General features: G+C 42.4%; 1 protein-coding gene across 2 annotated transcripts in view; it reads left to right on the forward strand.

Moving 5' to 3' along the window:
• The window catches only part of Plekhg1 (pleckstrin homology and RhoGEF domain containing G1), a 161861-nt gene extending 149041 nt beyond the window's left edge, over nt 1-12820 (forward strand). For both annotated transcript variants that reach the window (XM_029570756.1, XM_008847732.2), the window contains exons 15-16: nt 611-2255; nt 9169-12820. In XM_029570756.1, coding sequence (XP_029426616.1) covers nt 611-2255; nt 9169-10232 — 2709 coding nt within the window. In that variant the 3' untranslated portion in view covers nt 10233-12820. The remainder of the gene's footprint in view (nt 1-610; nt 2256-9168) is intronic.
• Nucleotides 12821-13697: the final 877 nt, after the last annotated feature.

Raw genomic sequence — 13697 nt, forward strand, 5'->3', positions numbered from 1 at the left:
GTATCTTTTTTATTAAAATATTTTATTTATTATTTTTATGTGTATGTGTGTATTGCCTGCATATAGGTAAGTGCACCTGTGTCGTGCAATGCCCATGGAAGACAGAAGAGGCTGTTGGATCCCCTGGAACTGGAGTTATGGACAGTTGTTAGCTGCCATTTTGGTGCTGAGATTTGAACCTGGGTCTTCTACAAGAACATCCAGTGTTCTTAACTGAGCTATCTTTCCAGCCCTTAGTTTATATTTTGATTTAAGAAAAAGGTTTTGGACTCAGAGTTAGGTTTGAGCCTTACAAGAAGTCAGATCGAGAAAATTGCTGAATATTTAAGAGCCGAGATTCCCTTACAATTATATTGGTTAAATTATACCTAATTCATAAAGTGATTGTGCATACTAATTGTAGAAGATATCTGCAAATTGACTATAGCCCAGTTTCTAAATAAATATTCCTCTCCTTTCTACCCCTTTTTGTTTTCAAAATTCTGAAGTGCTGTTCAACTTTCTTAAAATCAACCATGTCTAGTGATCATTTTCTTTAAGAATGTGGCAGTCTGGTTGCAGAGGCAATGTGTCTGCAATAATTCAATTGCTATGCATCTCTCTTCCTCAGGTTTCTAGAGAGGAAGGCTCTTCCCAGCTGACTTCTGCCACACCTTCCCCTGCCCCGAGGAATAACAGCCAGCCAAGCAGTTCTGCCATTATCAGTGTGCTTCGTGGGGGCAGCGCCATCAGAAACATCTGGACAGATCACCAAATTAGGCAGGCCCTGTTTCCCAGCCACCGGTCTCCACAGGAGAATGAGGATGATGAAGATGATTACCAGATGTTTGTCCCATCCTTTTCCTCCTCAGATTTAAATTCCACCAGGCTATGTGAAGAGAGCACTTCGAGTCGTCCTTGTAGCTGGCACCTGGGACAGATTGAGCCCCCAGAGACCTCCAGCTGTGGTCACAGGATTGTCCGACGGGCCAGCAGTGCTGGTGAAAGTGCATGTCCTCCTGAAATAAGAATTAGGGACAGCAATGGCTCTCAGTACAGTCCCCGGAGAGAACTGCAGAATGGCCCTCAAACGGGAGGTCAGGGAGGGATGACTCCCTTTGGGTCATCTGTAGAGCTGACAATTGATGATATCGACCATGTGTATGATAACATAAGTTATGAGGACTTGAAGTTAATGGTTGCTAAACGGGAAGAAGCTGAATCCACTCCTCTCAAATCATCCAGAGACTCTGTTCGCCCCAAGAGCACCCCAGAATTACCCTTCTCAAAGAGGCAGGCTGAACACAGTACAAGCTCTCTATTCCCAAAGAAAGATGGAGCTCCCAGTGGTCGAGAGACATCTAACCAAAGTATGCACGAGCTCCAGGTAGTGGAGGAAAATATCTATGATACCATAGGGCTCCCAGACCCACCATCGCTGAACTTCAAATGCAGCAGCCTCAGGAGACCCAAAAGAAGCACGTTTCTGGGTCTGGAAGCTGACTTTGCCTGTTGTGACAGCCTGAGACCTTTTGTCTCCCAAGACAGCCTCCAGTTCAGCGAGGACGATGCTTCTTACCATCAGGGACCCCCTGATACTGATTATTTGAGTTTGTTGTACGACTCTCCCAGATGTAATCTGCCTATTGCAGATAAGGCTCTATCTGACAAACTGTCTGAAGAAGTAGATGAAATCTGGAATGATCTAGAAAATTACATCAAGAAAAATGAAGACAAAGCGAGAGACCGTCTCCTCGCAGCATTTCCTGTGAACAAAGATGATGTGCAGGACAGGCTACACACTGAGAGTGCCCCAGAGCTGGGCAGAGATGCAGGGCATGCCACATCTATGCTGTCCCTTCCTGGGAGCCAGGCTTTCCTCACGCCTGCAAAAAGCAGGGTAGTCAGAGCTGGTCCAGCCAACTGCTCCCTCGAGGAAGACCTGATTTCTGCAGAAGGTTCGTTCTTGAGTCTTAACCGACTCTCTCTGTCCAGTGAAGCACCTCCTGCTGACAGCCCCTATGACTTGATCAACAGCAGCCTGCCCCAGACAGACCCAGGAAACCCCGACCCTGGAATGGAGGCCACAGATAAGACCAAGAGTCGGGTCTTTATGATGGCAAGGCAGTACAGTCAAAAAATCAAGAAGGCCAATCAGATTTTGAAAGTGAGAAGCCCAGAGCTGGAACAGCCCCCATCCAGTCAGCATCATAAGCCGGTTCACAAAGACCTGGCAGCCATCTTGGAAGAAAAGAGGCAAGGAGGACCTGCCATTGGTATGTTTGCAGAAATTTTCTTCCTTCTTGACGGTCAGGTGTAAGAGCAGGCTTCCGTGTTAAATGTCCTTAGAGTGGACATACCTGTGAGAACATTGCCATTCAAGTCTCATACCGCGGTTGGCCTCTCCTACTCCGCCTCGGTTGAATTATGCAAGCTAGAGCCTGATTGGGCCTCAGGGTTTAGGTGTACATGAACTATTACTACAGAATTGATACTTTCAGAAGTTTCTCTAAGGGGACCTGAAGTATGAAAAAAATCAGTTTTAACTTGTGAAACCTTGCAGTGTATTGGGGAGCAGGGGTCGTGGGAGCTGTTAAGGTTGGAAGGCATATAGAGTTGGTTTTGTTACAGAACCTGAACAAAAGTAGCCACTTGTGGCACTGGGAAGATGGCTCAGTTGGTAAAGTACTTGCCACACGAGCCTGAGAACTGAGTTGAGAACTCCAGCATCCATGGACAGTGTATCTCTGCTCAGCTCAAAGTTGCTCTAAGCTCATCTTTGCACCTGGGTGCAGTGGGCATGCCAGAAATCCCAGGGCTGGGAAGGCAGAGACAGGAGGGTCACTGGAGATGGATGGACATTCGGTTCAGCCAATCATTGAGTTCCAGTTTCAACAAGTGATACCATCTCAGCAGATAAGGTAGAAGGCAATCAAAGAAGACAACCAACATCAACCTCTGGCCTCCACATGTTGTGTATGCATATCTGTAACCACACACACACATGCACACACCCACAAATATGTACATCAAACACACAAGTGACCACTCCTCCTAGCAATGACAAGTCTTTTTTTTTTCTTTTTTGTTAACTGTTCACACTACAGTTTGGTTGTTCCCACATATTTGAGCTACTATCAGTTTTTTAAATAGCTGCTGTTGTGCATTGAATGTTGTCTCATTTGGGTTCATCATCTGTTTCCAGGAAGTTTAATTCTTCAGTCAGATTTCCTTTGTGAACATAACTAGGATTTTAGATGTGATGTTGGTAAGATGAGGGATACCAAAGCAAGTGGTTTGTGTTGTGGTATTTTGAAGGCTAGAATGAAACACTGATCTTGGAGGAAAGCTCTGAGTTGCAAATAAAGCATGAGGCTTCATGACAGAAAAAGCACAAGGGGGTGGCTCTCACTAGCAGAGTTTTTCAACTCCAGGCACAGATTTCCAGGACTGGGGCCAGGAGTCTGCTGTTTCTCTCTCTCTCTCTCTCTCTCTCTCTCTCTCTCTCTCTCTCCTCTCTCTCTCTCTCTCTTTCTCTCTCTCGCTTGCTCTCGCTCTCTCTCTCAACAAGGTCTCATGTAGTCCAGATTGGCCTTGAACTCACTAGATGGCAAAACCTCTTGACCTTCTGATCTTCTTGCCTTCACCTCCTAAATGCTGGGATTATAGGTATTCACCCCCATACCCACTTTTATGTGGTGCTGGGATCTAACCCAAGGCTTCGTGCATACATAGGCCAGCCCTCAAGGGGCAGGTGCAGGAGGATCTGTGTGTAAACTCTACCAAGTTCACTATAGCCCAGGCTATAGTGAGATCCTGTTTTAAAAAGCAGTGGGGGCAGGGGGAGCTGGAGAGATGGCTCAGCAGTTAAGAGCACTGGCTGCTCTTGCAGAAGACCTAGGTTCAGTTCCCAGCACCCACATTATGGCTAACAACCATCTTTAATTCCAGTTCCAGGGGAATCCAATACCTTCTTCTGGCCCCCACAGGCACTGCAATAACATAGATGCACTTACAGACATGCAGGCAATACACTCATACACATAAAATAAAAATAATAAATAAAATATTAAAAAAAGAGGAACAGAAATTTTCCCTGCTTTTTCTGACAAAGAATTACCTCAGTATGAAAAGACAGGAGTCAGTTTTCCAATTAAAAGCAAAGCCTGGACCAGACATAGTGATACATACCTGTAATTCCAGCACCCAGAAGGCTAGGGCAGGAGGATCTTAATTTGGGTCTAGCCTGGACAACATAGGAAAACCTTGTCTCAAAAAACAAATTAAAAATTACAACCAGATGGCCTGGCATCAGGAGGGTCAGCCTCATAACAAAGCACATTTGGCATTCAGACAGGTCAGCATCACTTAGACATATGGACACCACTAACCGCCTTTCTTCAAAATGACTTATTTCTCTCCATAGAAACTAAAGAGTAGAGAGGGGATGTCTAAAACCTCAGTGAAGTCACAAGTCCCATGAGAAAAAATCTGTAGGGATTGTAAAGTTTGGGAGTATTAAAGAAATGTCAAAAGCTTTAATTTTCAGTAAAGTTTCCTGTCACTTAAAGGAATGAAGGCTTGAACTTGATTTCTGAAGGATTTTACAGGCTCTTTGAGTTCTTTTTAATAAAAAAAGGTAAAAAGTGATGCTTGTGTGAATATGAGACTAGATTGTATTTATCTTCTTCCTTGTAATGACATGCTAGAAGTCACTTACGTTCTCTTCCCAGTATTCTTGTTGCTATGTGGTTGTTATACTTATAGAACTGGACTGAGTTTCAGCTGCAGGAGGGCTATATGAGAGAAGCAAAGGTGGCCTTAGGAACAGTGGACATTGGTCATTTCAGCCCCTGGCTGATTCTGGGCTGGAGTCTCTCAGGTTCAGAGAAAACACAATACTAAGATTTCCGATGATGACTGGTTGATCATGCCAGCAGGCTATTGTTTAAATAGCAGTAATTGTCAGGGCCAGACCACCTGGAATGCAAGCCAGCCACTAAGATGCAGAACTCTTACCTTGCTTGAAACAAGCCCTTTGGAAGTAAAGGATCAGTACTTAACTAATATGAATAGACTTCTTTTTATGCATATTTTAGTATTGTGATTTCAGACAGGGTTTGCTTTTTGCTTCCTTAACTTTGTCTTCAGATGGCTTCTGGGAATCCCATGGGATCTCTTCTCAGCTTTGCATCTGGGTCTTTTCTCAATATGATAGGTTACTACTGATGTCCTCCCCCAACAAAGAGGAGCGGTCTTTCCCAAGACATCTTCTGAGAGTGCTGTCTTCCCCTGCCACATGGCAGGAACATGTCCCTAAGGCCTGCCATCTCTCGGGCCTGGCTCCATCTGGGTGATCGAGACCATTTCCTGTGCCCACTAGGCTTTCAATCAGTTGACGTGATGACTCCTTTTCTCTCTCTTGTTTATCTGGGCACAGGACATCGTAATCGAATGGACCGATTCTCCAGACTTCTGCGTGTGGGCCTTGCCACTTTGCCAGGAGCTTGCTCTCGGTGTTGTGCGGAAGGAGGAGCGCCCTATTCACCTGCTGAAACTCTCCAGCATCTTTATTGAACTCTCTCCCCGGGGTCTACAGGCCCTGGGTCACATTTCCACCTATAAGTCCACCCAACCAGGTCTTGTTGCTCCCACCTTTTAGAGTCTTCTATACATGTCGCCATCTTGTTCAGTGACCTCGCTCCTGTATTCTTGCTGATGTTTCCATATAGACTTGAGAAATTTTTGTGTCAAATGGGGATGGCACAATTTTATGCTATGTCTACATCTCAGCAACATCAGAAATATCGATTTTCCTCTGTCTTAGAAACAGCATGTTTGATATTTCCCTTGGCAAGGATGACTTCAATTTTTATCTTTGATGATAAGAATTCCAACTCTCAAACCTTCAGAAAAGGAAATAAAACAGAGTAGGCCTGAGATTGTCTGTCATGTAGCAATAATGTGCAAGTCCTAGACAGACAATTAATGCCAACACTGAGGCCACAGGAAACCTTCACCTAGCTGACTAGTTCTGAGCATTCTGGGCTGAAGAAGCCAACCGAGGCCAACTGTAGCCCATGCATCTGGCAAATACAGTCTTATTGAATCATAGCTGGGGCTCTTGAAGCTTATTTGTTTATACCCACATAATGCAAGATATAAATATACTCTTAGATGGTAAAGTTGAGACCAAAAAAAAAAAAATAGAAAACTGAGATAAGGGTTCTCTTCTGGTGAGATGCATTTTATTCAGAATTGATAAATGGTCCACTCTGTTATCTAAAGATTAAACTACCCCATTTGAGTTATCTATGGGAAGTATTTTAATCCAAGGCCATCTTCCTACACTGCCCCCTTTCCTGATGTGACCTGACTTCCAAGCTGTCTTGCCATTCACTAGCTGGGTCTCAGGAAAAGCCCATCATTTTGAAATCCTATGTTTAAGAGGAAGGGGTGAAAAAAGTGACTGGGCAATGAAACAGTTCTTGATACTGATTTCTGTTTAGACACTATGGTTGGTGCTCAAGCAGAGTGTGCAATATTGTTCTCTGAAATCAGTAGCTCTTGGACCACATGAAATAATAAAATAGCCTCTGAAAGAACAATTAGCAGCAACTTCTATATTGGGGCATATGTATGAGTTTATACATGTAAGGCTTTTTAAAAAAATCAGAATTTTGAGTAGACTAGACCTCATAGAGATTTTGAGAGATGGGTAAGACTTGCTTAATTACACAAAGAAGAAGAAGGACTAAAGGGAAAGGCATAGTAAATACTATGACTATTTTAGACCATATGTGATTTCAGATCAGCTAAGCTAAAGTCAAGAGCTTGTTGCTCTTATTGAGACTTTAGAGTTAAATTTATACAATAGTTTGGTTTGAGTTTGAATTACTTGTGCTTTCCCTAAAATTATCATCCCCTTGGAAACTTGTGAGTTCAGAACCTCCTAGTTGAGCTGTGGGATGGGCTCAGGGCTACAGCATGTGAGGGAAGGGCTTGGGTAGAGCCATCAGACTTTGTCTGAAGTTGTGACCCCCTTTGATTGGATAGTCAATGCAACATGCCAAGTTTTTAAAAGGTGGCTGACATAGGACACTGGCATACAAGTAGATTTGTACAAGCTTTCTCTTAAGGTGCTGCTAAATCTTAATTGGTATTAAGAGTCTTTACTATAGGCTGGAGAGATGGTTTAGGAGTTAGGAATGCTTGATGCTCTTCCAGAGGACCCAAGTTCATCTTCCAGCACCATGAAGCAGCTCACAACTGCCTGCAACTCCAGTTCCAGTAGATCCAACCCTCTTCTGACCTCCAGGGCCACCTACACACGTAGCATACCCCCCGCTATCTCTCTCTCTCTCTCTCTCTCTCTCTCTCTCTCTCTCTCACACACACAGACACACACACACACACACACACACACACACACATAAATATTTTAAAGAGTTTTTATTATGTCATTTAAGGAAGAATTTCCCAACTGTTTTGCTACTAGAAATTTCTAAAGCAATATTCTTTGTCCTTAAATGCAGTTTGGAATTGAAAATCCACAGCATCTGAATATAGGCTGTATAATGGGTATATAATACAGACAGTTTGCTTTTGTTACATGGAGTGGGGTGAGGGGTTGGAGGAATTACAGTTATGAGCACATGATACCTACCAGTTGGGTGTTTCTGTCCTCAAGAAGAAAGACTAAAAGAAATGGCAGAAGTTCCATTAAAATTCCACTTAAATTCAAAGGATAATTTACTAAGAACAGGTTCCCAAGCATGTGAATAGTTTCAAGAAAATGCCAGGCATGGTGTCACAAACCTTTAATCCCAGCACTCAGGAGACAGAGGCAGGTGGATCTCTGTGAGTTCAAAGCCAACCTGGTCTACATAGGGAGTTCCAGATCAGCTGGGGCTACAAGGAGACCCTGTTTCAAAAAGACAGAAAAAAAAAAGAAAGAAAACTAAAAAGAAAAAGATGAAAGATGATGATATAATGTCACTTGTTGGTTGTCATGGGATAAATTACCTTCACAGAGACCATACAAATGTGATCTGCGCAGTTCATAGGGTGTATGAAGTTCTTTGATGCTAGCTAGAATAGTCATGTGGTATTGGGATCACAGTGGGGAACAGCTCTTGCATCAGTGTGGTGGTGGCCCAAGAGACTGCTCTCTGCATATCAAGATCCTGTTCTTATCTTTAGAAATGCCTGTACTCTGAAGTAAGGCAGTGGGGAGAATAGTCTACAGTTTAATTATTGGTGGCAAATGTTGTTGTGGAAGTAACTGTCGAGTCCTAGTCTTGAGCCTGTACTACAGTCATTGAGTATATGTGCAAGTGGTCCGTTCTTAGTGGCTTGGAGGCATAGGTTGTAGCTCCTGACTTGGGAGATGGGAAAGGAGATGTGAGTTAATAGATATTTGTAGTTAGAAAGTAATGTAGGGGTTGGAGCGATGGCTCAGCAGTTAAGAGCACTGACTGCTCTTGCAGAGGACCTGGGTTTGATTCCCAGCATCCACATAGCGGCTACGAACCGTCCTTAACTCCAGTTCCAGGCGAATCCGAAGCCCTCTTCTGATCGCCACAGCATTGCACAACACGGGTACACTCACTTACATGCAGGCAATACAAAAAATCTTAAATGTTGGCTCCCAGCAGCGGCAGTAGAGGGCTGTGTGGAAACAAGGAGTATAGGAACAGCCAGGACCACTCCTCTAGGAACACTTGCCTGAGGGCAAACGGGAGCAGTGCAGGGGGCCAGGAGTGGCCACTGCTTTGCATGTTATAGTCTCATAGGTTTTCGTGACATGAGTTATTTTTATGGTCAGAGCCTAAGTGCTGGCGTTCTTATTAGAAGATACTTGTTTTCAATACTAACAGTATTTTTTGCTTGAACAGAACAGAAGAAAATGTCATGATATTCGCTGGACACTTGCAGACCTGCTGCTCACACAAAATGATGCAGGGTTCTATCAATTAAATGAACTATACAGCAGCATCCCTGTTTTTATTAAACTGGGGGTTATTTGTGGTGTTTGTGCACAGCGACTACTCACTTTTAAACTTAAAAGTTCTATATTTTCTAAGGTTTTAAAAATACATTAATTAGGATGTTATGTTCATAAATTTTAATTTTTTATAGGCAGGGATATTCCTATATGTACTTATTGTTTCAATATTTCCCTTCTAGGTGCCAGGATTGCTGAATATTCCCAACTGTATGACCAGATTGTGTTCAGGGAGACACCCCTTAAAATTCAGAAGGATAGCTGGGCCAGTACACAAGAACCCTCCCTCCTCAGGGCCGCATCACCTTCCCAAGCCCAGCGTGCTGGTGAGGACTGGCCATGGCACTCACCGTACAGTAATGGCGAGTTGGCAGATTTCTGCCCCCTGCCAGAGGAAGACTTGAGATCTAAATATCCCACTGTAGGGATCAGTACAAAAAGTATTCCCAGACAGTTGTCTGCAGCTTGCTCGGTGCCTTCTCTTCAGGTATCTGACCCTCTGCTGGGCTCCATGCAGCGATGTGGCGTGGTGGTCAGTCAGCCTCACAAAGACAACGCCTGTCAGGGTCATCTTTACAATTCGCTGGGTCGCAAAGGAATCACTGCTAAACCTCAGCCATATAACAGGTCCAAGTCTTCTTCCTCCATCTTGATAAACAAATCACTGGACTCCATCAACTACCCCAGTGAGACAGGAAAGAAATCACTGCTGTCTTTACACAAAAGTTCCAGAGGTGAGAGCCAGCAGGACTTGCTGCTGGATGTAGTTGACTTGTGTCAACAGGACACTGAAAAACACTCTGATCTCACACTCCAAGACTCACAGAAAATTCTGGTAGTAAATAGAAATTTACCTTTGAGCACCCAAATAGCAACACAGAACTATTTTTCCAATTTCAAAGAGACTGAGGGAGATGAAGATGATTATGTGGAAATAAAGTCAGAAGAAGATGAGGCGGAGCTGGAACTCGCTCACAGTCGGAGCAGGAAGTCGGACCCAAAGATCCTCGATGCTGACTTTTCTGGTAAGGTCTATGGCAACGACACACCCTGTTCGTTGAATAATCTGCGCACTGCAAAAGAGCCAGTGAACAACAAGCTTGGGCTTTCTCCGTATCTGACAGCATGCAATGACTCTGACAAACTGAATGATTATCTGTGGAGAGGGCCATCACCCAATCAGCAAAACATTGTTCAGTCTCTGAGGGAGAAATTTCAGTGTCTTAGTTCAAGCAGTTTTGCCTAAGGTTCTAGAACTCCTGAATTAGCTCTATATTCTCACAAGTTACCAGTAGTAACAAGATTTTTATGTGTGTGTGTGTGTGTGTGTGTGTGTGTATACCAGTTTAAAACAATTTTGTAATAACCAGAGGTGTAAAACATGCTTTCCTTTACTGTACAACTCTTTGAACTGTCTGACCATAGAGGTAGGATTGTACTTTACCAATGTCAGTGTCTTAACAGTGACTTTTCTGATGCTAATCGCCTTCATGTTTCATGCAAGTCAATTTTACTTGAAATGTTTTAGGCTTTTCTTTCTAACAAGTCCCATGTCCTGACAACAGTGCTCATGTGACTCTCGCGTCATCCCAATGCCCCAAGAAGCTTTATCTTGTGACTCAAAGACAGCAAGGAGATTCTTCCACAGGTTTTTAAAGAAAAAAGAAATTAGAGCTATTTAAATAATTATGCCCATGTCTGACATTTTTGTTAACATTTGTGGCAATCCTCAAGAATAACGTAAACCAGAGACCACTGAGCTTCAGAATGTGGTCCTATTAACCTGTTTGAAGGTTCCTAAGCTGCAATTCCTTAGCATTTCATGTCGATGCAGATGATGTTGACTATTGAAAAATTAAAACATAGCACTAGGAGCAAGTATTTACGATCAAAAAATCCTCACCCGTGTTTCTAGACAAGGCCTAGGTGGGATACCACTCATCATGCTGACTGCGATTCCTGGGGTGACATGAACAATTTCACGGCTTAACGGAAACCAAATTCAATAAAATGCAAACTGACTTAACTATTCAAAATGATGGGGAAACTCCTGGAAACAACTTGATTACTTCTTCATATTATGGTTAAAAGAGAAAATCCCCCCCAAACAAGTCAAAACACCTACCATAGCACTGTATATGTCTGTCTCATCAAAACAGTGACTCCAGCTAAAATAAGACCAGGTGCATTACAGTCACCCCGGCCAGGGCAGTTCTTCATAGACACCTTCCTGAGTTCTGGGCTCTGCTGGGTGCCCCATTCAAGGAGTCCTTGGTTACAGAAATGTGAAAGAATTTATTTTCTAAACAGTCCACCACATAGGAGCCATCTTTTGATGTTTTGAAACAAATCAAACCTCTAGCGGCTAGATTCTAGCTAGTAGCGTCTTTTATGTTGTAACTATGGACTTCTGCAGCATTTCACTGTGATAGTATATACTAGCCTCAGTCCCTATGGACAGAAACAGAAGAGGAAGAGGAAGACCTTGTGAGCAAAGTGTGGAATCGAAGCAGCTAAGGAGAAATGAAGGCATTTCTTGCTATTTTATAAATATCTTTGATTGAAGGGTCCATGAATGAAGCCAGAGTACCTCCTCAGCCCCTTTTTATTCTCATTTACTCAGTAGAACACTCTGGGGTCCTTCCTTACCCTCTCTGTTTCCATTTTAACTTATCTCTCTTTATTCTAACTAAACAATTTTATTTTAAAAAGATATGACAGTATGAAGGGGAAGAGGGTCTGGTCTTTCATTTAAACAGTAAGACTGACCCACTGATAGTGGGTCCCATAATTCTTTTCCTCTTTTTAACCCCTATCTTTTTTTCCCTTCTTAATTATAAACTATGAAAATGTGACCATCCTTATTTTACAAATAAATTCCTAAGATATTGTTTGTTTGTTTTTCATTTAAAATAACAACATAAAAGTTTCGTGTTCTCTAAACCCTTTTATGCTTATGATTCCTAAAATAAAGTCCAGGGCTGAAGGCAAAGTTCAGGGCCCCAGCTCTTACGTCCTGTTCTAAAGCCCTGGGACTGATCACCAGTACTGAAAAAGAAAGTCGATATTGATTGTGTGGTTCTGCAAACTTTGCTTTTTTCATTGTTTTTATTTAACATAAGTTTTCAAGATTAAGCAATATCAGAAAAGATGAGCACTGTATTCTTAGACTTTGCCAGACACGTGCAAATCCATTTGTTTCACCTATGCAAAAAGAAGTTACCTGACTCTGGTCTAAGAATGTGGCTTCCTTTTTTTTTTTTTTTCTTAGTCTGTATGACCCAAATTCCAATATGTCCATGTTACTGTTACGTTTGAGTCTCAGAAATTACTCTTCACAACAGTGTTTTGTTGCACGATTCAGTGGCACCTACAGGCATACACCCTGCTGTATAAAGGTGGATATCTCACTGTACAAAATGTCTATGTGGTGCAGCAGGTTCTAGGATAAATCTGTAGTTTTATAGATCACGTCTGTGAGCCAGGACACACACTTTGAGAGCTCAGTGTGTGTGCATGTGTGTGTGTGTGCATGTGCGTGTGCATGTTCAGATATTTCCTCAAAGTTACCAATTCAGTACTTTTGTTTAAAATAGTTTCTTTTGGAGGTGGGGTGGGGATGTATATAATTGGGGGAAAACATATACTTAAAAGTCCTTCCTCGGTTCCTGTACTGAAGGTTCAATTTTTTTTATGAGTTCACTTTTCACCTCTGTTCTTTTCTTCATGGGGAAATGCAATGCATCTTGGGAAACATAGTTTAAATACTGTATATAAGGTAATAAAAATTAGTAATGCCCATTATTTAATAAAGTTTGTAAAATGCAAAGTAAATTATCGAGTGATTAATGTGTTTGCATCAGAATATCATGATTTTTCCCCAACCTACTTAGCTATATATTTTGTCTTGACTTACGAACCATAGAGAAAGTGGTTCGAGATAAAATGATGCCCTAGTTAGCTTTAATTATCAACTTGGCAAACCCTAGAATATCTGAGGAGAAAGCCTCCACTGAGGGGTTGCCTAGATCAGGTTGGCCTATGGGCATGTCTGTGGGAGATTGTCTTGATTATCAGTGTATATGGGAGGGCCCAACCCACTGTGGATGGCACTATCCCTAGGCAGGTGATCCTGGGCTGTATAAAAAAAGCTAGCTAAGCAAGCTTGAATGAGCATTCCTCCGTGGTTTCTGCCCTGACTGCCCTCAATGATGAATTGTGACCTGGAAGTGTAGGATGAAATAAGCCCTTTAACTCCCCTAAGTTGCTTTCAGCCATGATGTTTATCACAGCAAGAAAGTAAAGTAGGGCAGAGGGTATACTATGTCTCAGTAGCCTATAACAAATCCGTTTTCTGTATCTGGATTACTTTTTTTTTTTGAAGCAGGGTCTCCCTGTGGCCCCAGCTGTCCTGGAATTCACTATGTAAACCAGGCTGGCCTTGAACTCACAGAGATCTGCCTGCCTCTGCCTCCCAAGTGGATTACTTTTTAAATACTGAATTCAGTGTCTGAGGTGGGTTTTCTTTTCTTGATGGGAGGCTAAGTAAAGTCAATTAATTTAGGAACACATAAAAATTTAGTAACAAGATATCCTTTTTTATTATTGAATTGAAAAAAAAATCTGTCATAAATTAGGGCTTATTTCATGTAACTTTACATTCTGAATTTCCTTTGATAGACAAAAATTTTATAGGGGCAAAAAGCATGCT

The sequence above is a fragment of the Nannospalax galili genome, unplaced genomic scaffold (genome assembly GCF_000622305.1).
Source record: "Nannospalax galili isolate Female #2095 unplaced genomic scaffold, S.galili_v1.0 scaffold563, whole genome shotgun sequence".
NCBI lineage: Eukaryota > Metazoa > Chordata > Mammalia > Rodentia > Spalacidae > Nannospalax > Nannospalax galili.